The 26,631-nt window shown below is 52.2% G+C and overlaps 1 protein-coding gene across 1 annotated transcript; it reads right to left on the minus strand.

Moving 5' to 3' along the window:
- Positions 1 to 51: 51 nt before the first annotated feature.
- IL10RB (interleukin 10 receptor subunit beta) lies at positions 52 to 26,301 on the minus strand. The gene is made up of 7 exons (XM_043593712.1): positions 26,154 to 26,301; positions 24,409 to 24,532; positions 19,745 to 19,902; positions 17,519 to 17,685; positions 13,194 to 13,341; positions 7,047 to 7,201; positions 52 to 735 (listed from the first exon to the last, which is right to left on the minus strand). The coding sequence occupies exons 1-7, from the start codon at positions 26,200 to 26,202 to the stop codon at positions 421 to 423; spliced, it is 1,116 nt and encodes a 371-aa protein (XP_043449647.1). The 5' UTR covers positions 26,203 to 26,301; the 3' UTR covers positions 52 to 420.
- Positions 26,302 to 26,631: the final 330 nt, after the last annotated feature.

Below are 26,631 nucleotides of genomic sequence, written 5' to 3' on the forward strand. Positions count from 1 at the left end.
CGTTCAATATCTGACGATTACCCAAATGTAGTACCATTAATGCATACAGACTAAACAGAGAATAAAACTTTAATAGAGCACCAGCACTATAGAAAACGTATACAGTAGAAAAATAAATCCAGGCCAAGTATCTCTGAGAACCCAAAGTTTGCTGACCACATCTGAGTTGAGGCTGTTTTTTGGAGGCAGTCTATCGGCAGTCTGGTTGGATTTTACAGCACCTCGGTTTTTATTCCTCATTTAAAATATTTGTTTCTTATAATTAAAACTTATTCCTTATATTAGTGACCCTAAGAGGCTGAAAATTATACTCCCAGTGGTCAACAATTTTTTTCTTAAAGTTATTGAGGTCTTTATAAAGCAGCAAATTCCCAATGTGGAGTTATTTTTGCCAAGTGAGTCTTGAAAAATCTAGCTCTTTCATTGTTCAGATGTTGTCTCGGAATCTTCGAGATCCAGATTTGGGGTTTGCCCAGGTGGTTTCCCGCTCCATTTACCCTCAGACGCAGGCGAGAGAACCAGGGGGGTGCTGTACTCAGCTGGGTGCACTTCCCCTTCGGGGACCAGCCCGGAGGAGCCCTGCCCCGACAGGGTCCCCGGGGTACAGCCGTTGCCAGGATTCTGTGTGCTGCTTTCAGAGACTGGCGTAATGACGCTCAGTTTGTCAAAGACTTCATTGTCATCAGAGGGCGGGAAGGAGAACAGAAGTGTATTGTGATGAGGGCAGCCCAAAAACTGCAGGAAAAAAAAAAAAAGATAGTTAATGATCAAATTTTCCCATTTCTTTTTCTGGGCTTACACAGATTTTATACAGAACTCCTGGCCAGAGAATGCGAGTTTAAAGGATGTGACAATCACAGACGGAGAGTTCCTCAAAACGTTAAAAATAGAATTATCATATGATGCAGCAATTTCATTTCTGGATACACGTCCAGAAGAACTGAAAGCAGGGCCTCAAAGAAATATCTGCACACCCATGTTCACAGCGGTATCATTCACGAGAGCCAGGGGGAGAAGCAACCCGAGTGTCCGTCAACGGTGGAATGGATAAGATGTGGTCTGTTCATACAGTGGAAAATTATTCAGCCGTAAAAAGGAATGAAGTTCCGACACATGCTACGTGGATGAACCTGGAGGGCATTACACTCGGTGGAAGAAGCCAGGCACAAAAGGACAAATGCTGTATGGTTGCACTTACGCGAAATCCCTAGAGTAGTCAAGGTCATGGACAGAAAGCAGGACGGGGGTGCCAGGGGCTGGGGAGGGGGGGATGGAGAGTTCCTGTTTAATGGGGGCAGAGACTCTGGTTGGGATCATGAAAAAGTTCTGGTGACGGATGGTGGCGATGGCTGCCCACCAATGTGACCCGCACTGTCAGAGCAGAACCTGACCCGGGGCTTGATCTCCCGAACCGTGACATCATGACCTGAGCCAAAACCAGGAGTTGGCTGCTTAACCAGCTGAGCCGCCCAGGTGCCCCCGATGGTTCCTCTTTTAAGCTGGGATTTAGAGCAATCACAGCGCTGTGGCACTAACACAGGCCTGAGTGTCATTCCCTCTAGGAATCAGGATGTCGCAGGCACAGGATGAACGTGTCTTGGAATAACGAACAGAATCTCCCGTCTGTCTTCAGGCAGGGTTAGGGGCTCTCTTTGGTGTTTGCCAGTACCCGATGAGCCCCTAGTCTCAGCCCTCAGCCCTGTGCCGCCTGGCAGCCACGAGTCACATGTGGTTTCTGGCCACCTGAAATGTGGCTACTCGAATCAACACGTGAGAAATGCCAGATTTCGAAGATGCTGTATGAAAAAAGAATGCAAATATTTCCAAAATTATAAAGACCATTGATGACCGGTTGAAATAATATTTTGTAAATACTGGGTTACAGAAAGTATATTGTCAGTGTTAATTTCATCTGCCCTTTTTTACTTATAAACAAATAAACGACGATGTGGCTACTGGCCAATTTCAAATACACGTGGCTTGTGCTATCTTTCTGTCTAGCGCATCGAATGCACATGGCCTTGTTTATTTCCCTCTCCTAGGGCATGGGGCTAGTTACGAGCAGGAACCCCGGTCTAACCATCCGGGGCTTTCCTGCCCTTTGAAGCATGAAAGATGCCCAGGTGTTTCCTGGAATATCTGCCGACTTCATGTTTGCCATTTTCCTTCCGGTAGGTCCACCGATGCCCTTGGATCTTCAGGATGAGGTGGAGACAGTCTCAGAGCTCTGCAGTTTCCCTCAACCCTTTGATGGGACTTGGTTTAATGCCGCAGGATTTCCACCTCCCACCTGATGGAAGGGAGGGGAGGGGCAAGAGGAATTACACCCAGATCTCGGTTTGTGCAAAGGAAGACACTGCGGAGAGGAGGAACTTCCCCAAACTCTCAGATCCGGTGGATTCGTAAGAATGGGCCAGGGCCGCTCTTGATTCTCCTGGGAAAGGGGACAGGAAAGAACAGAGGAAGATGGGCTGAGTCTCAGGAGAGCACATGTCAGGCCGGTGTCCAGGCGGGACACATACAGAAACGCAACAGATTGGTGTTGGATAAGCCTCCGTGTTGCTCTAACTCCAAGTCCCTGTCCCTGCTGAGTCCCCCGAAACCCAGAATTGTTCTCTGGGCCGCGGTTGGCGAACCTTTACATCACGCATCAGGCTGGAGCATCCCATGATGCAATGATCCCAATCTTTGTAGTTTCCCGGTGCTTCCTTCGTCCCTCTCCCCGCTGGCCCCCTTCTCCAGCTCCCCTGCCCGCATTTCTCAGCCATCCCAGGGGCTGCCTCAGCAGGCAGGTGGGGCAAGTCTTCTAGTCTTGGAGCAGGGGCTCTGTTCCAGCAGATCTGGCTTTGATGTGCCTTGCGGCAGGTGGTCCCAGTTGTCCTTTCCTGTCTGACCAGTCTGTGACGACAAGCCACAAGCAAAAACAGCAGGTGAATAGTTTTGCTTCCTTCTGGGTCTCCACTTACAAAATGCCTTCTGCCCAGAACAAAGGGCCTGCCCCTCTTTGTTCTTCCTGCTTCTCAGGAGCTCACAGCGGCCTCATGGCTCTTTCTGGCTGAGGCGGTCTTGATGAACTGATTAGCGATCTTGAGAGAAGGTTCTAACTGCTCGGGAACACTTGCCTGTGGTCATGTGTCTCACTTTCCCTCCACCGTGGATGGCGTGCGGCCTGGACCAGCCCTCACGGTGCTTCTTCCGCAGCTTCTGGCAACTCTGGGGCTGGCCTGGCTCACAGCAGCGTCCGGAAACTGCCCTATACAGAAGGGCGCGGGACGCGAGGGACCGCGTCCTTCCCAGGGGCAGTTGCCACCAACTGACCGGGTGGTGTGGGGACGGGGCCGGACACCAGCTATCACGACAATATGGCAACGGGACCAGAAGAGAAAGAGATGGCGAGGCCTTGGTAAGACACACGCACCTCGGAGCTTGGGAAACTCACCGTGTGGACATTCAGGGACCCGCCATATCAGTGAAGTTTTAGGGGTCCCCTGGAGTAGGACCCGCTGGACATCTTCTCTAAAGTAAAGGGCCAACGGCTGTGTCTCACCCCTCCCACCGCTAACAACTGGCACCATTGCTAAGTGGGCCTCTCTGGGTCTGGAGGCAGCACATTCCATACCTGGGAACCCGACTCCAGGGTGTTTGTAGAGGGACACAGGACGGCTGCCAAGGGCAGGAGAGGCCCCCGCAGGACCAACGGGCTGTAGAGCAAGCCGCCCTGGCCGCATCTCGTGACCGGCCGACGCAGGGGCACGAAGGCCCGGCATTATCTGTCAGTGACGACGTGTTAACTGGACCCAACGAACACGAGGTGCGCGTGGCCGGGCAGATCCTTGACGGGTCTGCGGTGGGGAGCCACGCCGGGTGGGGTGGACGGCAAATCCTACAAGGAGAATCGCTACGCGGATGACTGCCGTTTGGGGGCCAGGCCCGGCCACTGCCGCAGAGAGTTATGCCCGATTTGTAAGACGGCTCCTGGACGTTACAGGGACCCAGCAGGGACACGGCCCGTGGCCAGAAGCGAGGTCGGAGGCCGCACGTACCCGGGGCCCGGCCTCCCACGCCACCCACCCCCGCTGCACCAGCGCCTCCGCCTCGGTCCGCACCACGCCCGCGCGGGGGGCCGGCCGAAGGAGGAGGAAAAGGCCCAAGGCGGTTCACAGGGCGGCTGGCGTGGCGCGTGGCCACACACCCCAAACGGCCTGTGGCGGCACTGCGGCCCGAACCAGGGGGCCCTGAACGGCAGCGGAGAGGAGAAAGCCCTCCGTCGGCGGAGTTTCGGCCGCGCATCTGCTCGTCCTCTCGTGTTGGAAGAAAAGCGGCCCCGAGACCGGGCTCCCCGCGGACTCGCGGGCGGAGGCCGATGGCTGGACTCAGGGGGGCGGCTCCAAGTGGCTCCGTGTCGTGTGTGGACTCTGAGACCGCCACGGGACCGCGTGCCAACCGAGCCCACGCTCTGTCAGGCCTCAGCGGCGCTGACCCAGGCCCTGGCAGCCGAGGACGGCAAACCATCCCTCCCACGAGCGTCCACTGCAGTCAAGTGCTTTACGGCCCCTTCTGGTGTCACCGCCGCGGAATGTGACCCGATTTGGAGACGGGGTCTTCACGGAGGTATTCAAGTTAAAGAGGCCTCCTCAGGGTGGGCCTCTAATCCGTATGCCTGGGGTCCTCTTAAGGAGAGGCAACATGGGCACGGGCACAGGCACACACATAAAGGACACCACGTGACGATGAGGGCAGAGGTTGGGGCGACGCATCTCCAAGCGAAGGAATGGTAACGACGGCCAGAAACCACCAGAAGCCAGAGGAGAGCTGGGAACGGGCTCCCCGTCACAGCCGCAGAAGGCACCCGCCTGCCGGCGCCCGGATGTCAGGCCTCTGGCCCCCACAACCGAGGCACAATAACCTTCCGCTGCTTAAGCCACGCAACGTGTGGGGCTCTGTTACGGACGCCCCGGCAAGTTAACACGGCCCCCGCCTAGTATCGCGTGAGACCGGGGGCCCGCTGACAGCAAAAAAGGCCCGGAGCGGGCACACGTCTAAGGGGCCCACGGGTGATACCACGCGGCACACGACCCAGCCGCGGCCAGCCCGGGGGGGCGGTGGACCGACCGGCGGAAGGGGCGGGTGACGCGCCAGCCGGGAAACGGTGCCCTGCGAGAACGGGGCATCGTCCCGCGGCACCCGGGGTGCACCCAGAAGCAAGGACCGTTACGTGACGCTGCACCTTCGATAGAGAACAAGGGTTCAGGAACCAAGGGGGAGAAACCGGAGCGGCCGCGCTTACCATCGCTCTCAGGGACCCACTTAGGGTGCGCGCTCAGTTTTAGGCTGAGTCTGGAGCAGGATCCGCCAACCGTGGGGAAGCCCACGGATTAAGAACGGTTTCAGGGGCGCCTGGGTGGCTCAGACGGTCAAGCGGTGAACTCTTGATTTTGGCTCAGCTCACGATCTCACGGTTTGCGAGTTCGAGCCCCACATTGGACTGTGTGCTGACAGCATGGAGTTTCTGCCTGGGATTCTCCCTCTCTCCTCTCTCTCTGCCCCTTCCCTGCTTGTGCGTGTGCGCACGCTCTTTCTCTCTCTCTCTCTCTCTCAAAAATAAATAAATAAACATTAAAAAAACAAAAAGAGAGGGAGAATGGTTTAAAAGTTAAACCATTAAATGATTACCTATAAGTGGTTGTATAAATACCTGCATGATATCTTGATTTTTGCCTCCTGGCCTACAAGGCCTGAAGCATCTGCTTATCTGGTCCTTAAAGGAAAAGTTTGCTGACCTCTGGTGTAGAGAGTTCCCAAAGGGGGAGCCTTCTTACCAGGGGACATAGTAGGACAGTCCTGGTAAACTTACATTATGGCCACCACTTCTTCATGTCAGGAACCCAGCTGGCAAGGAAAGGCGACACCGGATGTCTCAGGATGTCCCTTGCACAGTTCTTTTTTTTTTTTTTTTTTTAACATTTATTTTTTAGAGAGAGAGGGAGAGAGGGAGCAAGAGAGCGCGGGGGAGGGGCAGAGAGACAGGGAGACACAGAATCGGAAGCAGGCTCTAGGCTCTGAGCTGTCAGCACAGAGCCCGATGTGGGACTCAAACTCATGAACCGAGAGATCATGACCTGAGCCGAAGTCGGACACTTAACTGACTCAACCACCCAGGTGCCCCATCCCCTGTGCAGTTCGAACGGCAAGTGAGTCACTGGGTGTCTCAGGGTGGTCTCTGTGCCATGATGGCAAGTGGACAAGTGCAGCCGCCCAGGCTTCTGGTGCCCCGTGACTAGAGACTCAGAACTACTCAGGGCTGAGGGCCTGGGGCACCAATGAGACAAACGGCAGTCATGGGAGGGGAGTGGGGAGAGGGTCCCACAGGGGGGCCAGCAGAGCTGTGAGACCGTGTCACCTGTGCTCCTGAGACAGGCCCAGAGTGGCTCCATTAACCTTCCTCATGTAACTTTCCCCAGGAAGAGAGTGACTTAAGTCTCGGGGGTGCTGCTCTGGTGGGTTCCTGTATAAGGGGTGGACTGTATTAGATGCTGAGGTGTGTCCCCCCCCGGATCTCCTTCTGGAAGGAGGCCCTCACTGCCCTGGCCACCGGGGGACACTGCTGGCAGCTGTCTCACAGCTGAGTGCCCCCCTAACAACTTGGGGCTTCAGGCAGGGAAGGTCAGAGAAGGAACAACGTCCAGGTTGGAGGGACGGTTTGCCTCCTCCCCGTGGGCTGTTCCGTGACCACAGACTGCCCTGCAGTGGTGTCCTTCTCCAGGACAGTCCGCCACGTGGGAAGAGATGGCCCTGACTTAAAAGGAAGTCCCCTTCCGGGGCACTGGGGTGGCATAGTCGGTTAAGCGTCCAACCCCTGATTTCTTGATCTCACAGTTTGTGAGTTCGAGCCCCACATCGGCCTCTGCGCTGACAGCATGCAGCCTGCCAGGGTTCTCTGTCTCCCTCTCTCTGCCCCTCCCCTGCGTGCTCTCTTTTTGTCTCAAAAATAAACATAAAAAAAAAAAAAGAGGTCCCCTTCCAGTTAGGCCCCCTCATAGGCCTACCTCTTTCAGGTGCTGAGGCAGACGGTTCCCAGGGGAGAAGGCGTGCTTGGTCTTCTTGTACAGGCACCACAGCAGGGCGGAGCAGCCGAGGAGCAGGAAGGCCACACACACCGAGGCGGCCAGGACGACGGCGACAGTCCAGGACGGGGCAGTCTCTGCGGGGACGGGACAGAGGGCTGCGTTACCTGCTGCTCAAGTACACACGGGTCACGTGACCTCAACACCATCCCACCGTCACCATCTAGTGGCAATCCCGGCAAGCAGGGCCATCCGCTCATCTCGGAAGGGGTAAGGAGGTACCACGGGAAAGCTGCTCCAGAATCCAGGCGTTTCCAGCAAGGGTCACCCCCTCCTATCTGTTCCCAGGTTTGGTTTCTGGCAGGACTGCTGACAGGCAGGGTAAGAGTAAGCAAGAACCCTGGGCAGTGAGCCTCCCCATTCTGAGAAACCTCTTCTGCCTTGAAGTGGGAAATGGGACTCTCTGGGGCCCCAGAGCCCCAGTAAAACACACGCACTGCAGTGTTTTGTACTGAGAACAGCAAAAAGGTCTTGGCATGACGTCTCCACCTGAGCCTCTGCGCCCAGAGACACACCCAAACTCCAACGTTGTCTCCTAGTGGCCTAAGGCCACGCTGCTGGGACGGGACGCCCCAGCATCTGCCTTGGGTTTCTGTCGGGGGAAACTCAAGGCTGCCAATACCCGGCCTTCCTTTCTTAGAGCGTTTACCATAAAAAGTTTATGACTGTGAATCCTTCCTCTGCCCCTCTGAGATGCATACGTATCTCGTGAAACCCAGGGGTGTCCTTCTCAAGGACCCACAGGCCATTCCTCTAAACTGCAGCCATCAGGAAGGCGGGCCCCTGTCCCCCAGCCTCCGAAGGAAGGTAGGAGCTGACCTGTTAATGCCAGTTAGCGATAGACACTGATGGCCTAACTGCATTGACGCTGACCGACCCTCTCACCTGCTTTTTGTAATTTTCCTCTGCCCTGATTCTCTCTTCTCTTCTCATTTTCCTTTAAAATTTTTAAAAATGTGTATTTGAGAGAGAGACAGAGTGTGAGCAGGAGGGGAGGGGCAGAGAGAGAGGGAGACACAGAACCCGAGGCAGGCTCCAGGCTCTGAGCTGTCATCATAGAGCCTGAGGCGGGGCTCGAGCCCGCGAACCGTGAGATCATGACCTGAGCCGAAGTGGGGCTGAGTCACCCAGGCGCCCCCTTGTTCTTCCTTTAAAACGGCCGGGCAGCTCAGGGCGCCTGGGTGGCTCAGTCAGTTGAGCGTCTGACTCTTGATTTCCACTCAGGTCATGATCTCACGGCTTGTGAGTTCGAACCGTGCATTGGGCTCTGCGCTGACATCACAGAGCCTGCTTGGGATTCTCTCTCTCTTTCCCTCCCCTGATCACTCTCTCTCAAACACAAACAAACAAACAAGATAACCTGTCCAGGCAGCTCTTTCTCTCCTGCAGCCCTCACTGAATAGGTTTTTACTGCTTCAATTAATGCCCAGCTTTACCTCTGACCTGGGTATCTGTGGTCCTGGCTCCCCTCATGAAGCACCAGGAGCCTTCCTCTGTCGCCCGGGCCACCTACCCTCCCAGTGCCCAACGCCTGGCAACTGGCGCCACCCTCCGATCAAAACCCAAAGCATCTGGTGCTGAGAGAGGAAAGCAAGTGAACCCTGCCCTCTAAGAGCAAGTCATTTTATTTATTTATTTAAAAAAAATTTTTTTTCAACGTTTATTTATTTTTGGGACAGAGAGAGACAGAGCATGAACGGGGGAGGGGCAGAGAGAGAGGGAGGGAGACACAGAATCGGAAACAGGCTCCAGGCTCCGAGCCATCAGCCCAGAGCCCGACGCGGGGCTCGAACTCACGGACCGCGAGATCGTGACCTGGCTGAAGTCGGACGCTCAACCGACTGCGCCACCCAGGCGCCCCAAAGAGCAAGTCATTTTAAAGGGAGTCATTTTATTTGTCGAGAATATGCCCGCACGGGGCAGACCAAGCCTGCTGGAGCCTCATCAGCTGCTACCCTGCCCCCGTCCCCCCCCCCCCCCCCAACTTAGCAGTATGAGGCCCGCAGGCACCGTCCTCAGATATCTGCTCCGGGGTGGCGCCTGCAGGGGGCGCAGGGGCTGGGCCCAGCCTGCCTTCCTCCCTCGGCCCCCTGTGTTTTCATTCACAACAGTGGCCTCATCCTCCTCCTGGCCGAGGGGAACTCCTCCCAGAATTCCCTGGTGAATTCTTGCTTCATTTGCTGGACCCAGGGGTGGTGCCTTCCAGCCCCCAGTTTCAGCACTCAAACAGGTCCTTTCTCGGCGAATGCAGGGTCACGTGGCGATCGAGCTGGATGCAGTGGTCCCGGGGCTGTACCTCAGCGAACGGCAGGAGGCCGACTTGGGATCTGCTATCTCGCTCTTAGGGAAGCCCCAGGCCCCTACTCGTCCACCTGTCCTTCCATCTAGCATTTTGGCAGTTCTCTGTGTGGCGCGCAGCAGGCTTACTCACTGAGTGCTGACTAAACACTGCTGGCCTCGACCCCAGACCCTGCGCCGTTGATGACACTGTGCCGAGCCCCCCACGCCCCCCTCCGAGGGCAGCGCCTGGGCTCCTTGTGATCCAGCCAGGATGTGCCGGCATCTTATTGGAGGACGTTCCGTGGGCACATCTGCTTGGTGGTGACAAAATTCAAAAGATGCACTTGTGACTCACCCCGAGAGAGAAGGGGTAAGGACAGGTCACTGTGCCACACGGGCTGAGAATTACAGGACGATCTGTGAGTCAAAACCCTCTGCTCTCTGACCTGCTGCGGGTCAGGAAGGACTCCCTTCCTCTGTGTTACCTGCAGGGAAGTCATGCCTGCGCTCGCCTGTGGAATTCATCTGTAGGCAGTAAAGTTACAGGGAAGATAACCTGCTCCATCCCCGGTCATTCACTGGCTGGGCGACCGACCGTGGGCAAGTTACTTCCCTTCTCTGAACCCTGATTTTCCAGTTTGTAAGAGGGGCAGGGCCCAAAGCTCTCAGGGAAAATCTGTCGTGAGGTTTAGAAGAGAAGACTGTGTTTGGGGGCGCCTGGGTGGCTCAGTCGGTGAAGCGTCTGACTTCGGCCCAGGTCATGATCTCGTGGTTCGTGAGTTCAAGCCCCGCGTCGGGCTCGCTGTTGTCAGTGGCAGAACCTGCTTCGGATCCTCTGTCCCCCTCTCTCTGCCCCACCCACCCCTGCTTGCACTCTCTCTCTCTCAAAGATAAACATTAATTAAAAAAAAAAAGAGAGAGAGAACTGTGTTTAAACAAACCTAAGATGATGTTTGACAAAAGCAGGTTTTCAGTGGGTGACACTTTTCTTTTATAAAATGTTTGGATTTTGTCAGTTCGTGGGTAATCACTTACAGTCACAAAATATTTGAAATATTTCTCGTTGGTCAAATTGTAGGCCTCACACTGTGTCTCATGACATAAACCTTGAGGAGCACCTGACAAGGTGATTGTAATAATGTCATTATTAGTAACCATAATATCTAACGTATTAAGGCCTCACTTTGTCCCAGGCACTGTTCAAGTCCCCCAAGCCCCGCGTGTGGTGGCAATATACTACTGTCCCTATTTTGTAGATGAGATGCTTGAGGCAGAGGGCAGTCCGGGACTTGTCCCATGGCCCATGTCATGTTAATGGGGGAAGGAGGGGTCACCGGGTGATCCCGAAATGTACTCAAGGTTTTGGGAAAGCAGATGACAGGTGTTCAGAGCAAAGGATGATTCTAGACCAGCGATTCTAGTGATTCAAGCAGGATTGGGGCTCCCAAGGTACAGAATTCTAAATCAAGTAAAAATGATTCAAGAGGGGAATAAAATGAGAAAAGACTTAGAGGAGGTCTATAGAAACAACATGTGGGCTAGCAAATAACTTGTAGCGCACAGACAGGAGGCTTTTTATTACTTAAAGGCACTGCACAGAGGCTCAGCCAGCTCAGACCGTGGAAGCAGGGACACAGGCAGGTGGACTTGGGCACTGACCTTGGGCCTACAGATGCGAGGCACTGAACTGGGGGCTAGAGAAAAAAACAGAGAGACAGAGAATGCCCTTCAGGGAGACCACAAGACTTTCATTCTCTGTGTGGCTCTGCAGCCCTGAGAAAACTTCCTACTACAATTGCCGATCTTTGGATGACACCGCAAAGATCATGGACCTGGAAGATGTGAAAGAATCCTGGATTCAGGCAGAGCGCGCCTGGGTGGCTCAGTCGGTTGAGCAGCTGACTCTTGATTTTGGCTCAGGTCATGATCTTGTGGCTCGTGAGTTCGCGCCCCGGATTGGGCTCCATGCTCACAGCTCGGGGCCTGTTTCAGATCCTGTCTCCCTCTTTCTGCCCCTCCCCCACTTGTGCGCACGCGTGTATGCTCTCTCTCTCTCTCTCTCTTTCAAAAATAAATAAGTGTTAAGAAAAAGAAAAGAATCCTGGATTCAGGCAATTTGTGCATTTAGAAAACAAAGGGAACAACAACAATAATAAGATTCAAGACACTACAGGCCAGCAAGCTTGATGCTGATCTCCAGAAAACAATAACAAACATTCCAGAATTAAGGGTTAGTTATCAACACTTAAAAAGGATAAGGATGGGGGCACCTGGGTGGCTCAGTCGGTTAAGCGCCGGACTTCAGTTCAGGTCATGATCTCACGGCTCGTGAGTTCGAGCGCTGCATCAGGCTCTGTGCTGATGGCTCAGAGCCTGGAGCCTGCTTCAGATTCTGTGTCTCCCTCTCTCTCTCTCTCGCTGCCCCTTTCCTACTCCCACTCTGTCCCTTTCTCTCAGAAATAAATAAGCGCTGAAAAAAAATTAACAACAACAAAAAAGGATAAGGATGATAACTGAAAACAACATTAGGGCACCAAGAAGCAATTAGTTCAAAATGGCTGCCTTTCCTTTTTTGGGCACGGTAACCTGTTGGTAAATTACGGCATATGATGGGCTGGTTTTTCCCAGGCTGTGTTCCTTGGAATGCTAGTCCTCAAGAAAAGGTGGTGAGAGGTCAAATACGCTAAAAGTCCTAATATACAGGGTGGTTTTTCTGACCGCGCAATCCAGCGCCCCATCGCTTCTAAGCATCCTCAAGATTACAGGGCTCTTGTTTTGAGAAACATTCCTAAATAGTCCTGGAACACAGTTGATGAGGAGCAGAGATGATGAATCAATGAGACTGTTGTCACATCGCAGTTTTGTCCGCTGCACTGTGACCCGGAAGATGAAAAGTTTTGTTCTCTCTGGAGGGAACTCTTTCTGACTCTCCTTGGTATTTCTGTAGCCCCCAGATCAACGCCTTGCTGCCAGGAGGGCCTCGGTAAATGAAAACGGCCAGGAGTGGACCTGCCTGTATTCATCCTTCCGTGGTCTGAGCTGGCTGAGCCTCTCAACGATGTCTTTAAATAATAAAAAGGCCTGCCGTTTGGGGGCAGACACGCAGCCGCAAGTTTGCATGACCCCGTATGCAATGTGCCTGTATGTAAATGATCACAGCGTCCGGGCCAATGGTACTCTCCCCTCTCCCTCTTTTCCCCCTTCCCTCTCTCTTTTCTTTTAAGAAACAGGGAGCATGGAGGCACTGTGAGGGATGGTGTTGCGATCCTGGTAGCCAAGACAAGTAGCCTTGCTGGAGACAGTGATAAAGGTCTCCAAACTCTCCCTCATGTATCTGAAGGGACTGGAGACATGCAGCCTGGGAAGGGAAGGCTCCTGGGGGTGGGGCTTGACCCTGCTGGGTGGTCTTGTGGGGGGGCGGGTGATGAGACACGCACCAGGAGGCCTGAGGGCACAGAATGGACACGGTGCGGGTGGGTGCCAGGGGGCAGAGCCCAGCTCAATGAACGGAAAACGTGTCCATCCGTCCCTTTGGTCTCAGAGTGTACGAGTTGCCTCGGAAGGTGGTGTGGTCTCCTTCCGGCAGGAAGCAGATCGGTGAGAGCTGACCTGGGCTGCAGTTTGAGCCGGACGTGTTCCTGTCTAAGGAACTTTCCAACGCTAACACTCGGTGGGTGTCTATAGGCTCAGAGGAGGCGGAGGAGGCTGTGAGGCTCAGAGGAGGCTCAGAGGAGGCTCAGAGGAGGCTCAGAGGAGGCAGAACTACAGACGGTGATTTTCAAGACTCACCGGCATTGGTTGTTGGCTCACAGACAGGCTCGCTCCATTCCCCGGTTTTGTTCCGATCAGGAAGAAACCCTTGAACTTGAACACAGTAAGTTGTCCGTGGCTCAAGATCTCTGAGGACCTCAAAGTCATACTGACAAGTAATCGGCCACTAGGAACGAAGACAAAAGTGAAAACATGCCTCCGCTGTGAAAGGACACCAGCTCTTTTTCCTCCCCTCTTTGCCAGTTATAATCTTTACTTTGGGCTCAAAGCAGGCAGGTGAAGGAAGCGGGCGTTCCTCCCAGTTTACGTCAGGGGGCCCCGAGAGCATTTTAAGGCGCGGGGCAAGGATGGACTGTGGTCCCGATGGAACCGCTCCATTTCCTGAGTTCTCTAGTTTAGATGCCATCTAAACCATCCTACCCCTTTTTTAAAAAGAATTAAGTTGTAGGGGTTGAATATGTGTAACCAACACATTCATATGCTGAACGGCTAACTTTCGGTACCTTGGAAAGTGACTTAGTGAGAGCCTGGGTCTTTCCAGAGGTGATTAAGTTAAAACGAGCTCATTAGGATGGGCCCTAATCCGGTATGACCAGCGTCCCTACAAGAGGAAATTTGGACACAGACATGCACATGCCACAGAAGGACGGAGGCAGAGATTGGGCTGTCACTTCTACAAGCTGAGGAACCAAAGAGAGCCAGCAAGCCGGAAGCTAGGAGACAGGCAATGGAACAGAGGCTCCCTCACATCCCTCGGAAGGACTGGCCACCACTGCTGACACCTTGATCTCACACGTCTGGCCTCCAGAACCTTGAGCCGACGCCTTCCTGGTCAATCTGTGGTACTTTGGTACAGCAGCCCCAGAACTGCTGCCACCGGTCATGTACAGTGAGACTCCGTGTGGTTTTCCTTCTAAGTCAAGGGCAGGTGGCCGACCCTTAGCTGCCCAGCCTTCTCCTTCAAATCGCTTCTCTGCTGGAGCCCCTGGGATGCTCTCGTCCAGCGGCGGCCTGCCTCCCCTGCAGGGCACACATCACAGCCTGCCTCTGGAGGGACATCCCTGACTCAGCTTAGTTTGAATAGAAGGTATCATAATTGATATATTCCTGAATTTGGGAAACCAAGACAGCTGCCGGCAAAAGAAAGGAAACAAGAAGAGCATCTACCAGCCACACCTCCATCACGGTTACCATTTCTGGATAGAAGGCTCCTACTTAAAACGCGTTCCAGGCATAGGAACTTCCACAGAAAGTGAGCACAGACTCTTCTTTTGCTTTAGTAATTGGTTATTTTTCTTTTAGGGCTGGGCTTGTTGAAAACTTGTCTCTATTCCTGTATTGTACGAGAAAGTTAAGCTCACTGAGGACAAGAACCGGATTATACCACCGACTGATGAAAAGCATGGTGTCACTTCCAATAATTAAATTTATTTTTTTTTTAATGTTTCTATTTATTTTTGAGACAGAGAGAGACAGAGCATGGGCGGGGGAGGGGCAGAGACAGAGGGAGACACAGAATCGGAAGCAGGCTCCAGGCTCCGAGCCGTCAGCACAGAGCCCGACGCGGGGCTCGAACTCACAGACCGTGACATCGTGACCTGAGCCGAAGTCGGACGCTCAACCGATTGAGCCACCCAGGAGCCCCGTAACTTCCAATAATTAAAAATAAGAAAACCCTGGCTTTCATTTCTAGAACTCCAATACCCCTAAGACCTTACGGTGCTCTTTTTTTCAAAGACTAAACTCAGGGCTGACTCACAGTGGCAGGCAGGGAAGGACAGATAGGGAGGGCCCTGTTCAAGTCCCCTTTGACTGCTTTTTTCCAGTTGTCTTTCACACCTGGGCAACTTCTCACTTTATCTGCCCACTCTCTCCCAGCAGGAAGAAACAGAATTTCCCGAAGCCTTTTAGGCGATTTGCTTAGGGATCTAACATGGCAGCCTTTTAAGCCTGCATTCGAGAAGGGAACCACACTGTCCTATTCCTTGCAGGCTGCTGTAACAGAACAGGTGGCTTATAAACAAGAAACATTTATTTCTCGCGGTACTCGAGGCGGAAGAGTCCCAGGTCGAGGCACGGGCAGATCTGGTGTCCGGGGAGGGCTGCTTCCTGATTCACGGCCAGCCATCTGCACGCTGGGTCCTCACGTGGCAGAGGGGGAGAAGGGGCTCTCTGAGGTCTCTTTTATAGGGGCACGAATCCCAAGCCTCCTAAAGGCCCCACCTCCTAATACCTTCACTTTGGGGGTTAGGTTTCAACACATGAGTCTGGTGGGGGACACAAACACTGAGTCTACAGCACGTATAAACCAGTAATGGTGACAGGGTAGACACCAGCGAGGGAGGAGCGGGGGAGCAGGCAGCCTCCCCAACACTCGGCATGTCACAACAACAACAACAGGCAGAAGTGACAGGACAAACGTGCAGCCAGACGCCTATCCTGTGGGCACATCCTGGATGAGAAGCTAAAGATAAACGAGGTGTTGCATTTCATGCCTGGTGCAGGAGGCACTCAGGCACGACAGCGGTGGAAACTGATCCTTAATAAAGGTTCGCTAACTCCTGTCTTATCTTTGCATCCCAGAGCTTAACAGAGACGCCTGCACTTGATAAGTGGCTATAAAACTCATTATTCTGAGGGAGTTTGGGTGGTCCAGTCGGTTAAGTGCCCAACCCTTGGTTTCGGCTCAGAACATGATCTCCCAGTTGGTAGGATCAAGCCCTACATTGGGCTCTGTGCTGATAGCATGGGGCCTGCTTGGGGTTCTCTCTCTCTCTCTCTCTCTCTCTCTCTCTCTCTCTCTCTTTCTGTTTCTCCCTTGCTTGCGCATGGGTTTTTTTTTTTTTCCCCTCTCTCTCAAAATAAATAAATAATCTTAAAAAAAAAAGCCCTTATTATTCTGTATTGCTTTCTAGGCATACATTTCCTGGGATCTTGACTATAAGCAAAATCATCTATTCTGTGAAGAAGGCTGATATCCTGTGCCATTTAATGGAGCACTTTTTGAGGGAAAAATTAACTTGAGATTCTGGGGGGCCGAGCAGTATGTACCTATAGATTTAATTACACAATTCCTAAAACAATACCCATAGGTGACTCTTTCCTCCCAGACGCTTGAGAATTAAGTGATAAAAGCACCATTTAATATAGAAGGGGTAACATATACATAATCTAACTTATATGACATATACATATGTCAGTTTAGGACCACGAATGGCATTCAGCTTGGAAGCAGTAAGTATAAGAACAAAACCTGACCAAGGATGAATGAAAATAGCCTTAGTGCATCTACAGAAGGGGAAGGGAACCCCATGTATTGACCATATCATTGTTCAGGTAATGGGACAAGTTTATTTTTTTTTCATTATGCCATTAAACTCCCCCAAATCCTGTGAAGGAGGTTATTAGTCTCACTGTATTAATGACGTGGGTTTTCATGCCCATTCTGCAGACAGGAAGGAGCTGAGGTACAAAATGTGACCAGAGTCACAATGGCAGGAGCAACATCCAACCAGGTCAAACTCCTAGCTCCTTTTTTTTTTTGTTTTTTAAATGTTTATTTTAATTTTGAGACACACAGAGAGAGAGAGAGAGAGAGAGAGAGAGAGAGAGGGCACAAGCAGGGGAGGGGCAGAGAGAGAGAGAGAGAAAGAGACAGAGAATCCAAATCAGGCTCCAGGCTCTGAGCTGTCATCGCAGAGCCTGATGTGGGGCTCGAACCCACAAACCGTGAGATCACGACCCGAGCCGAAGTCAGACGCTTAACTGACTGAGCCGCCCAGGCGCCCCCTCCTAGCTCATGTTTTTAAAGGAACCATCCCCTGGAGAGGAGGAGAGTGATGGGGAAAAGTGGGGTCAGGTGGGTAAAATGTGACACTCTTCATCTAGCATCCAGGGGTGGGGCTGCCGTGACCACGGCCTTGACTGTTCTGTGGTGTACATGGGGCACAGGGGTTCATACCGTGGAACAGCAGTTATGTAGCACGTCACCCTATTCAGCTGACTCCAACTTCTGTCAGGTGACTGCTGAGTCAGTTCTATCTTTTCCTACAACTTCCCTTCAGGGAGAGGAAGGTTTGCTCTCATTGAGCTAGTACCCTGGAAGTCATTTCCCTTGGGGCCCGGGAAGCATGAGCCAGATACTAGGCATCCTTCAGACTGGGAAGCTTCTGGCGCTCAGAGGAACTGGCCTTAAACCCTTTGGACCATAAGGTGCTACCACCTTGCAAGACCCTGACCTGGATGGCCTCCTAGCTCCCTTTCTCCATAATCACGGCCTCAGACTAATACTGGGCAAAGAGGGGGAGGCTGCACATGAAATGCATACGATTTGCTGAGCTTACCTTTTCGTCAGAGCCATTTTTCCAATATTGCACATTATAAGCCCACGAGTTATAAATATTCCTCATGGTCCATGTTTCAGGTTCATTCTCTATTTTGGGGGCTAAGAAACGCATATGTAAAGAATTAGCAAGTGCTTCTACTTGCATTCCAGGTGGTCCAATCATGGCTAAGGAAGAGAACAAAGCAAAATGGCTGTCAAACATCCCATTTAAAAACGTCAACGTTTCTTTTTCATAACGGTGCAGACCAATGGTCTACTGAAGGACTCTGCTCTTGGATGTAAGATGGCTATGACATTGACTGAGGTGGCCAAGGAGGGTGGTCGGATTTTGTTTGCTCCACGGTCAAATCTGTCATAAAATACGTGTCTATTTATTGTCTGATTTCCCTCATTAGAGTGTATACTCCATGAGGGCAGGGATTTTGTCTTGTTAACTGTTACAGCTTCTGCACTAAGAATGTGCCTGACACACAGTAGGTGCCCATTAACAACTGTGCCGTGAATAATAAATATCTCTCGGTGACTGTGCTATTTGAGTCATATCCTGTATTCTTCTCTGGCTGTTGTTACTTCTTTTGAGGCTGTTAGTGGGCCGGCTTCCAGCATTCTACTCTTGTTTTTAATCTGCTGGTAGCTGAAAACCAGATAAGAAAATTTATTATTTGCTTTCAAAGCAAAATGTGTAAATAGATTCGACGTGACATCTTGTAGCACTTTCCTGTCAGATCAACTTCAAGAGGCAAATACCCAGAGAAGGGCGGTTGTTGCTCACAGTGTGAAGAGAGCAGCCTGGTTCTCAATCCTTGCTGGGCCACTCCTTACTTGCATGACCTTTGGGCAAGCTGCTCAGCTATTGTGTATCAGTTTCTAAAGGGAATTTCCACAGATGGGTCCCCAAACGGGAACTGGAACCAGTCAGGACCCAGTCAGTCCCTTAGCAATTACAGGAGCAGAAGACTGGACTATGTTTTGAAAACTTGACTACTGTTAAGCTGCTTGTTATTTTTTTTAAAATAGAGAGCAGGGAAAGGAAGGGAAGGGAAGGGAAGGGAAGGGAAGGGAAGGGAAGGGAAGGGAGAATGAGCAGGGAGAGGCAGAGAAAAGAGGGAGATGGGGAATCCCAAGCAGGCTCCATGCTGCCAGCACAAGCCCAATTCGGGGCTCAATCTCACAGACCAAGAGATCATGACCTGAGCTGAAATCAAGAGGTAGACACTTAACCGACTGAACCACCCGGGCGCCCCAAGCTGCTTGTATTCCTCAATGTTTCTTTTTCTTAACTTTCATAAAGATAACCTTTAGAAAAGATAATACAACTTTGATGACTTCTGACTCCAGAAATAAGAGTTCTGTTGTCCAAGGCTGGGACAGAACTGGGAAAGAGTGGAAGGGTGTCCTAGCTGCATTCCCAACCGGGGGGTGGGGGGGGGGTGAAGGGGGCGAGGGGGGGGCAAAGTGGTGGGAGCCCCGGGGGTCCAGAGCAGGGAGCAGAATAAAGGCCCCACCCCGCACAGACACAAGCCTTCCGATGCTTCTCTCCAGGACTCCTCGGAAGACTGCACTTGAGTCTTGTTAGTGAGGGTACCCGGCCCCTCCTGTCCTCTTACTCTCTCCATTGCTATAAGGTGGCTTAATTAGTTTTCAATTCCTGATGTTCTAATTATGTTCATCTTGTGACCTCTGGTGAGTCCCCACGACCCCCCAGATCTAACCTGGGAACATTCTTTTTGATGCTTACCAGCCTGCCTGACTCAATGTACCTGACATGCACCGAATCCGTGGCTCTGTCCTTCATTCTGCGCGAGCCGGCTCTCTGCATCCGGTCAACCTGTCTCCACACCTGCCTTGAATAACCTTTATTCTTCTGCCTGCCATGTCACATTTCCTTACGTCCTAACTTCTGATTTCCTCCCAGAAAATGCACTACATTAATCTTTCCAGTTCTTTTCATTAACAACACTGGCCTCAACTCCTTCTTTACCCACGAGCCTTGACATTCTTAGATTTAGATTTAATTATCGTGTTGACTTTGTGACTATGCCTTCCTGTCTCTCTCATAAACTTCTTTACGACCATAGCCCTTCTTATATTCCCTAAGCTCCTTGTGCAAGGCCACCCACTTTGTGGGAGCTCAAAGAATTCTTGCTGATGGGCTACCCCATGGGGAAAAAAACCCAAGGCATGATGATGGCATTGTAATGAAATGGAAAACAAAGCGACTTACTGTCATCCACAGGACAGAAGGTGATGTTCACCCAGTCTGAGTGCTCATCTGCAAATTCAGCCCTGACTCTCAAGGTGTGATCACCATACTTGGAAAGACTTGAGAAATCACATTCCATCAAGACAGTACTTGTGCACATATCTTGGAATTTCTTGTAACTGTAAAATCGGAAAAATAAAATCATGGAAGTTCTCACTCTGGGCTGAGTCTGACTGTTACTTTATTAATCCCCACTACCAAAGGATAACGGAGAATAACGTGAGAAAAATACACCAAATTCGAAATCATCAGTTTTGATGAGTAGCCTGCCTCGTCTGTAAGAGCATTTCCCAAACTGTGCTCCATGGGACTTGGGTGATCCTTGAGATATCATAAGTTGTTTCAAAAATAATCTGTCCAAAGTCAAACGACTTGGGGCAGAAACTAGGTTAAACATAAAGAGGCATCTGTCTTCATAACAGAACTTCTCAGTGACCTTCGTATCTTAATGAGCACGTACCTCTCCAAAACAGGGTTTACTCAATACATTTGAGGAAGAAAGCTTCCCTCCTTGATTATGTGGGACACAGTCTGTGAATACTGATATACCCAGAGTAGCCAAAATAAGTATGTTACAATAATTTCAAACAATGTCCTACAAACGACTCTTGCTGCAATTCCTCTGGAAAAACCACAAAACAATTCATTTTTATACAGATGTCTTTTTTTTTATTAGTTTTTTTTAATGTTTGTTTATTTTTGAGCAAGAGAGAAAAAGCGTGAGGGGGGAAAGAGCAGAGAGAGAGAGGGAGACACAGAATCGGAAACAGGCTCCAGGCTCCGAGATACCAGCACAGAGCCCGACGCGGGGCTCGAACTCACAGACCGTGAGATCATGACCTGAGCCGAAGTCGGACGCTCAACTGACTGAGCCACCCAGGTGCCCCTACATAGATGTGTCTTATACAATTTGTTGAAAACAGAGCTCGAGCCCTGGCACCCACCACTGAAGGGAGGGTGGCAGGAACGTGAAGCCGAACAAGGAAAACAATGGCTGGGAAAAGCGACCAGGTGTGTGTGACTTAACCTCACAACAGCCTGAGGAAGTGCAAACAGCTTCACCTGACCCAAGGAAACCCAGGCTCCCGGCTTGAGGATTTCATCTGACTGGTTCCTCAGGGGACCTCCCTCTGTCTTGGTCCCAAAGCCAATCTGGCTGTCCTCAGAGGTGACAGTGAAGGTGATGATGATAGATAAAAAAAAATAATAGCCCACTTGTCAAGCACTTAGGTGTCAGGCAGAGCAAGAAGTATTTCACCAGTATTACCTCAATGAATTTTCACAAGCCCAGGAGGGCAGGACTGAGATCACTCCTATTTTATAAAAAAAAATTTTAACATTTAGTTATTTTTGAGAGAGAGAGAGAGAGACAGAGTGTGAGCGGGGGGGGGGGGGGGGGTGGGGGGGGGGGGGTGGGGGGTGCAGAGAGAGAGGGAGACACAGAATCCGAAGCAGGCTCCGGCCCCGAGCTGTCAGCACAGAGCCCGACGCGGGGCTCGGACTCACGAACCGCAAGATCATGACCTGAGCTGAAGCCGGACAGTTAACCAACTGAGTCACCCAGGCGCCCCACTCCTATTTTATAGATGAGGCACAGGTATGGAGGACCTAAGAAACTCGCCCAACGGAACTCAGATCTGTTGGACTTCAGAGCCCACAGTCTTAGGAGCCACACCACATCTCGCCACAGTCTTGGCGACGGGGCCCAGAACAATTTCCTACTAAAAGTAGGCAGAGATCATTGGGATCATACTATTCTACAATCTGCTCTTTTCACTTAATATAGCACAAATCTTTGGTCAATTGACTCTTCACGGTCGCCTGACATCCCACCATTTGGAAACTCCAGGGGTCACTGCATTAAGGGGGCTTTCTCATACGCGGCCACTTCCTTCACTTAAACTAACGCATCGAGACGCGTGGGTGGCTCAGTCAGTTAAGCATCTGACACTTGATTTCAGCTCAGGTCAGGATCTCACAATCTGTGAGTTGGAGCCCCACTTAGCGCTCAGCGCTGACAGCGTGGAGCCTCCTTGGGATTCTCCTTCTCTCCCTCTCTCTCGGCCCTTCCTTCCTTCCTTCAATCTTTCCTTCTCTGTTTCAAAATAAATACATAAACTTTAAGAAAATATTAAAAAAAATAAACTAATGCATCAACTGACTGGAACACAGGGTATTTCAAAAGCTGTTCTGCAACAATTTCTCCTTCACAAGTCATTTTTTAAAAAAATTTTTTTTTTCAACGTTTTTTATTTATTTTGGGACAGAGAGAGACAGAGCATGAACGGGGGAGGGGCAGAGAGAGAGGGAGACACAGAATCGGAAACAGGCTCCAGGCTCCGAGCCATCAGCCCGGAGCCTGACGCGGGGCTCGAACTCACGGACCGCGAGATCGTGACCTGGCTGAAGTCGGACGCTCAACCGACTGCGCCACCCAGGCGCCCTACAAGTCATTTTTATTGTACTTAAAAAACATTTTTCTCGGGGCTCCTGGGTGGCTCAGTCGGTTAAGCATCCGACTTCGGCTCAGGTCATGATCTCGCGGTTCGTGAGTTCAAGCCCCGCGTCGGGCTCTGTGCTGACGGCTCAGAGCCTGGAGCCTGCTTCTGATTCTGTGTCTCCCTCTCTCTCTCTCTGACCCTCCCCCGTTCATGCTCTGTCTCTCTCTGTCTCAAAAATAAATAAACGTTTAAAAAAAATATTTTTCTCCCCGTTAAACAGGTAATATGACCCATTCCCCATATTTACATCTAGTTTTCAAAGACGATTCCATATTCAAATCACCCATACATCCTCTGAAAGTGCCCCTCCTCTGGTCACCCCTACCCAGCGCACATATATGAGAGAGTCTGTGCTATCTAACCCCTCAGGCTAAGTTCGAACCAACCTTTCACAAGCCATGGAACAGTCATCAGATTTTTCAGGATCAAATTGCTTCCCCAAGGGTACCCCCAGCACATGTTGTGTTTTCCTCAGCACATCCCGTGCTTGGTCTACACTTCCATGCTAAGGACACCTGGAGCCCAGGGACTGACCTTTGTTTACTGGGAAGCCACTGGGAATTCGCACCTAAAAGAGGAACATCGAAACCAAACGCCTCTACCACAAGGGCACAGAACAGAACGCCAAATAATAAACTATGGGGGAGAGAGACAGAGGGAGAGGGAGGGTGATTTTTCCACAGTGAAATCTCTACCGCTGTCACCACCACAGAAACAGACATGAAATTATCAAACCAATGTCAGTGGGAGAAAATACACAGCAGGGAAAAAGGAGACACAGGACGACCCTTCCTAAATCCTTGAGAAAATGGACAAAGCTGGACTACGGACTGGAGGTCAGAGGGAAGTACCCGCATTAAAGCTGCCAACCTTGACAGCTGCCCTGTGGTGATGTGAAAGATTATCCTTGCTCTTAGGAAGTTCACCGTGGAACATTAAGGGGCAAAAGGGCATGATGTATGATGGAGAGAGAGGGAGAAACCTTAAAGGAAGGCAAGCCTTAAAAAACGGAGAACTGGATGGAGGCTATTCGGGAGTCCTTTGTACTGAACTCGAAATCTTAAAATGTTCTGTGAGCTGGGAATTACTTGGGATTCACAAGTTCCAAGACAAGTGAAGACCGTCTTGTCCATCTTCCTACTTCTTCTCTGACTTAGCAGGCCTGGGATAGGTTTGCAAAACAGAGCCGGACGAGAAGCGTGGGATGAATGGGGTCTGGGACCTGGGTTTCCTCCTGCTTCGCCGAAGGCGCGGTCTCCGTATGTTTCTGAGTCACACTGGAGGCAGGTGTGCCGGCTCATCACCCTTTGGCCTCTCGCGGTTATTTGCACTTGGCATAAAGGTGCGTCACCTGCAGTCCAGACTGTGGTGCGTGATGGCAGGCTGCTGAGGGAGGGCTGGCAGAGGGGAAAATCGGCGGGCAGGGCAGGTGCTGGGAAGTCAGAGCCCCACTGAGATAATAGTCTTGGTGACACTCACCCTTCCTTCATAAGCCTCTGTGCTGTTTTCAGAGGCCAGAGCTTTTCACAGTCAGTAGGTGGCCGACTTTCAATTTGGGGACACAGCCACAGAGTAACTGAGCACCCGCTGCGCAAATGATCGGGCACCCCATAGCACGGGAGTGTTCTGTTATAATCTGCTGGAGGGGGTGGGTGGCCGGATGGCCAGGGCTTTCCTGTTCCGCATACCTCAGTTTTCCTGGATGGCTTCCTCCTCCAAATGGCCGACTTCTAGCAATGCTACTCTAGTAAGTGGAGATGGTATCGGTGACATTTTTTTCTCTTAAAAAGCGTCCAATGTGACAAACCTGATACATTCGCATTGCAACTGCTACCACTGTGGCCAGTGACATCCATAGCCATGTGATATAAGGTCATCATCTACCGGTGGCCCCGCGATTGTCAAGCTATGGACCCACACGACAAGAAAAAGTCAAAAGGGCTTTCCCTGTCTTTTCTCGGAGAACAGAACTTTCACGAGAATTTCCCGGACAGAATGAAGGCCAGCCGGGAGGCTCCCTGTGGGATATCACGGTCATGCAGGTGACAGCAGTCAGACCCTCTCCTGTCGTCCAGCCCAGTGACCAGCTCAGGGCCTCCCTGCCCAAGGACGCCCCAGACTCACCTTTGGTACTGAGCTGTGAAAGTCAGATTCCCTTTGGGAAAAGCAGGCACCTCCCACTGTAGAACGTTCTTGAAATTCACTGACTTCATTCTCACGTTTTCGGGAGGTGGCACCATTCCTAAGGCTGGAAAAATAAAAGCAAAAGCTTTGCAACTTGGTTCCTCAAAAGAGTTGCACAAGTAAATGACCACGTCCAACATGCAGGTCTCCCTTATGGCTCCATGCCTTCAAATGGGCACACGGGCGAGGGGAAAAGACCCACATCAGCTGTGCCGAGGAGTCTGGATTTTGTCTGGGAGGTTGGGGGTGGGGTGGGGCAGAGAGTGAGCACGAAGAAGGGACAGATGGGGGTGACCTGGATTTGGGTGGTGGGAAAACGGTGTAAGGGGGGGGTGGGTACACGGGTTTTTTTATATATATTTCCAGAGGTATAGACTTGAGACGTTCTGATCCGTTTGGTGTGGAGACATTAATATTCATTCCTGGCTCAAGCACCTGATGCCCTGACTGGGGCTGGGGACAAGGACATCGAGAGTCCCATTTTTAGCTGCATTAGGTTTGAGATGCTGGAGAGCTATGCGAGCAGGGACGTTCAGGACAGCTGGAGGAAGGGGCCTGGTGCACAGAGGAGAGAGCTGGGCTAGAGACAGAAATCATTTTTTTTTTTTTTAACGTTTATTTATTTTTGAGACAGAGAGAGACAGAGCATGAACGAGGGAGGGGCAGAGAGAGAGGGAGACACAGAATCGGAAGCAGGCTCCAGGCTCTGAGCCATCAGCCCAGAGCCCGACGCGGGGCTCGAACTCACGGACCGTGAGATAGTGACCTGAGCCGAAGTCGGACGCTCAACCGACTGAGCCACCCAGGCGCCCCAGAGACAGAAATCATTTTTACAGGTGCTTAGGTGGCTCAGTTGGTGGAGAGACCACTCTTGATTTCGGCTCAGGTCATGATCCTTGGGTCGTGAGATTGGGCTCCTGGCTGAGCGTGGAGCCTGCTTACAATTCTCTCCCTCTCTCTCGCTCTGTCCCCTCTCCCCCCCCCCCAAAAGAAAGAAACCATTTTTAAACTTTTTAATAGAAAATATCAAACATACACAAAAGCAGAGGGAAGGGTATGATAAACCACCACGGGCCCACCACCCAGCTGGTGCCAATAGAGATACATGTTTGCATCACAGGCCGGATAGCTGGTATGGAACGCCAGACTTCTGCTGGTATCCCCTACAGGGATAGTGCGGGGGAAGGGGGTAGAGGGCCTGGTTAAGAACTTGACCCCGACAGGGATCTGGCAGAGGGGCAGGATCCTAGGTAGAAACAGCCTGAGAGGCAGGAGGAAAACCGGGACACTGTGGTATCCTGGAAGTCCGGGGATGAGTTCATCAGAAAGGAAGGGGGGTGGGGTGGGGTCCATGGTTATCTCAACCCGGGCAAGAAATCTAGGGGCGGGCACAAAAGGTTTCAGTGGATTTTGAACTCAGAAGCCCCGCAGCTGTGGAGGTGAGGGGCAGAGCTCAGGTGCTGGGGTGCTGAGGACTGAATGAGAGACCCTGGCGGCCGGACCGGGCACTCGGTCACTTCCAGGGCGCCCATGGGGTCCGCTCAGGGTTGGCCCTGGGGCCATCGCTGCCGGCGTCGCGGCCCGGCCTCCGGGTCCCCAGCGGACGTCGGGCCGCGCGGCGGCCGGGAGCCCCGGAGGGCGCGGCGCAGGGACCGGCCCGCGCCCCCTCCCCGCGGACCCCTCACCTGACACCAGGAGGCAGCCGCCCAGCCAGCTCCGCAGGCCCCGCGCCATGGCCGCGCCGGGAGCCGGGAGGGCGCTCGGGGGGCCGCGGCAGCCGCCGGGCCAGCGCCCAGGTGCCCGCGCCCCGAAGCGCCCGTAGCTCCTCCTCCGCCCCCGCCGCGGCCGCTTCCGGGGGCTGGTGGGGCGGGGCGAGCCGAGGCCCCGCCCCCGGCCCGGGCCCCGCCCTCGCCCGCCCGGCGTCCTGCGCACCCCGGCGCCCCGGGGAGAGAGAGATGGTGGGGCCTGGCGACGGGAGACGCGGGGACGGAAGGGGACTTGCTACCCCCAACTCGTGGGTGGAAAACACCGGTAGTAAACCGTTTGCAAAACTGTACGTAAGGTACCCGGATTGGGGGAGACACCCCGCCAGCATTAAAGGCGTGCTCTTCCAAGTTAGATAAGTAGCTTACAACGCCCACCCAGAGGTTCTATCTGGGGTCA

The sequence above is a fragment of the Prionailurus bengalensis genome, chromosome C2 (assembly GCF_016509475.1).
Source record: "Prionailurus bengalensis isolate Pbe53 chromosome C2, Fcat_Pben_1.1_paternal_pri, whole genome shotgun sequence".
Classification (NCBI taxonomy): Eukaryota; Metazoa; Chordata; class Mammalia; order Carnivora; family Felidae; genus Prionailurus; species Prionailurus bengalensis.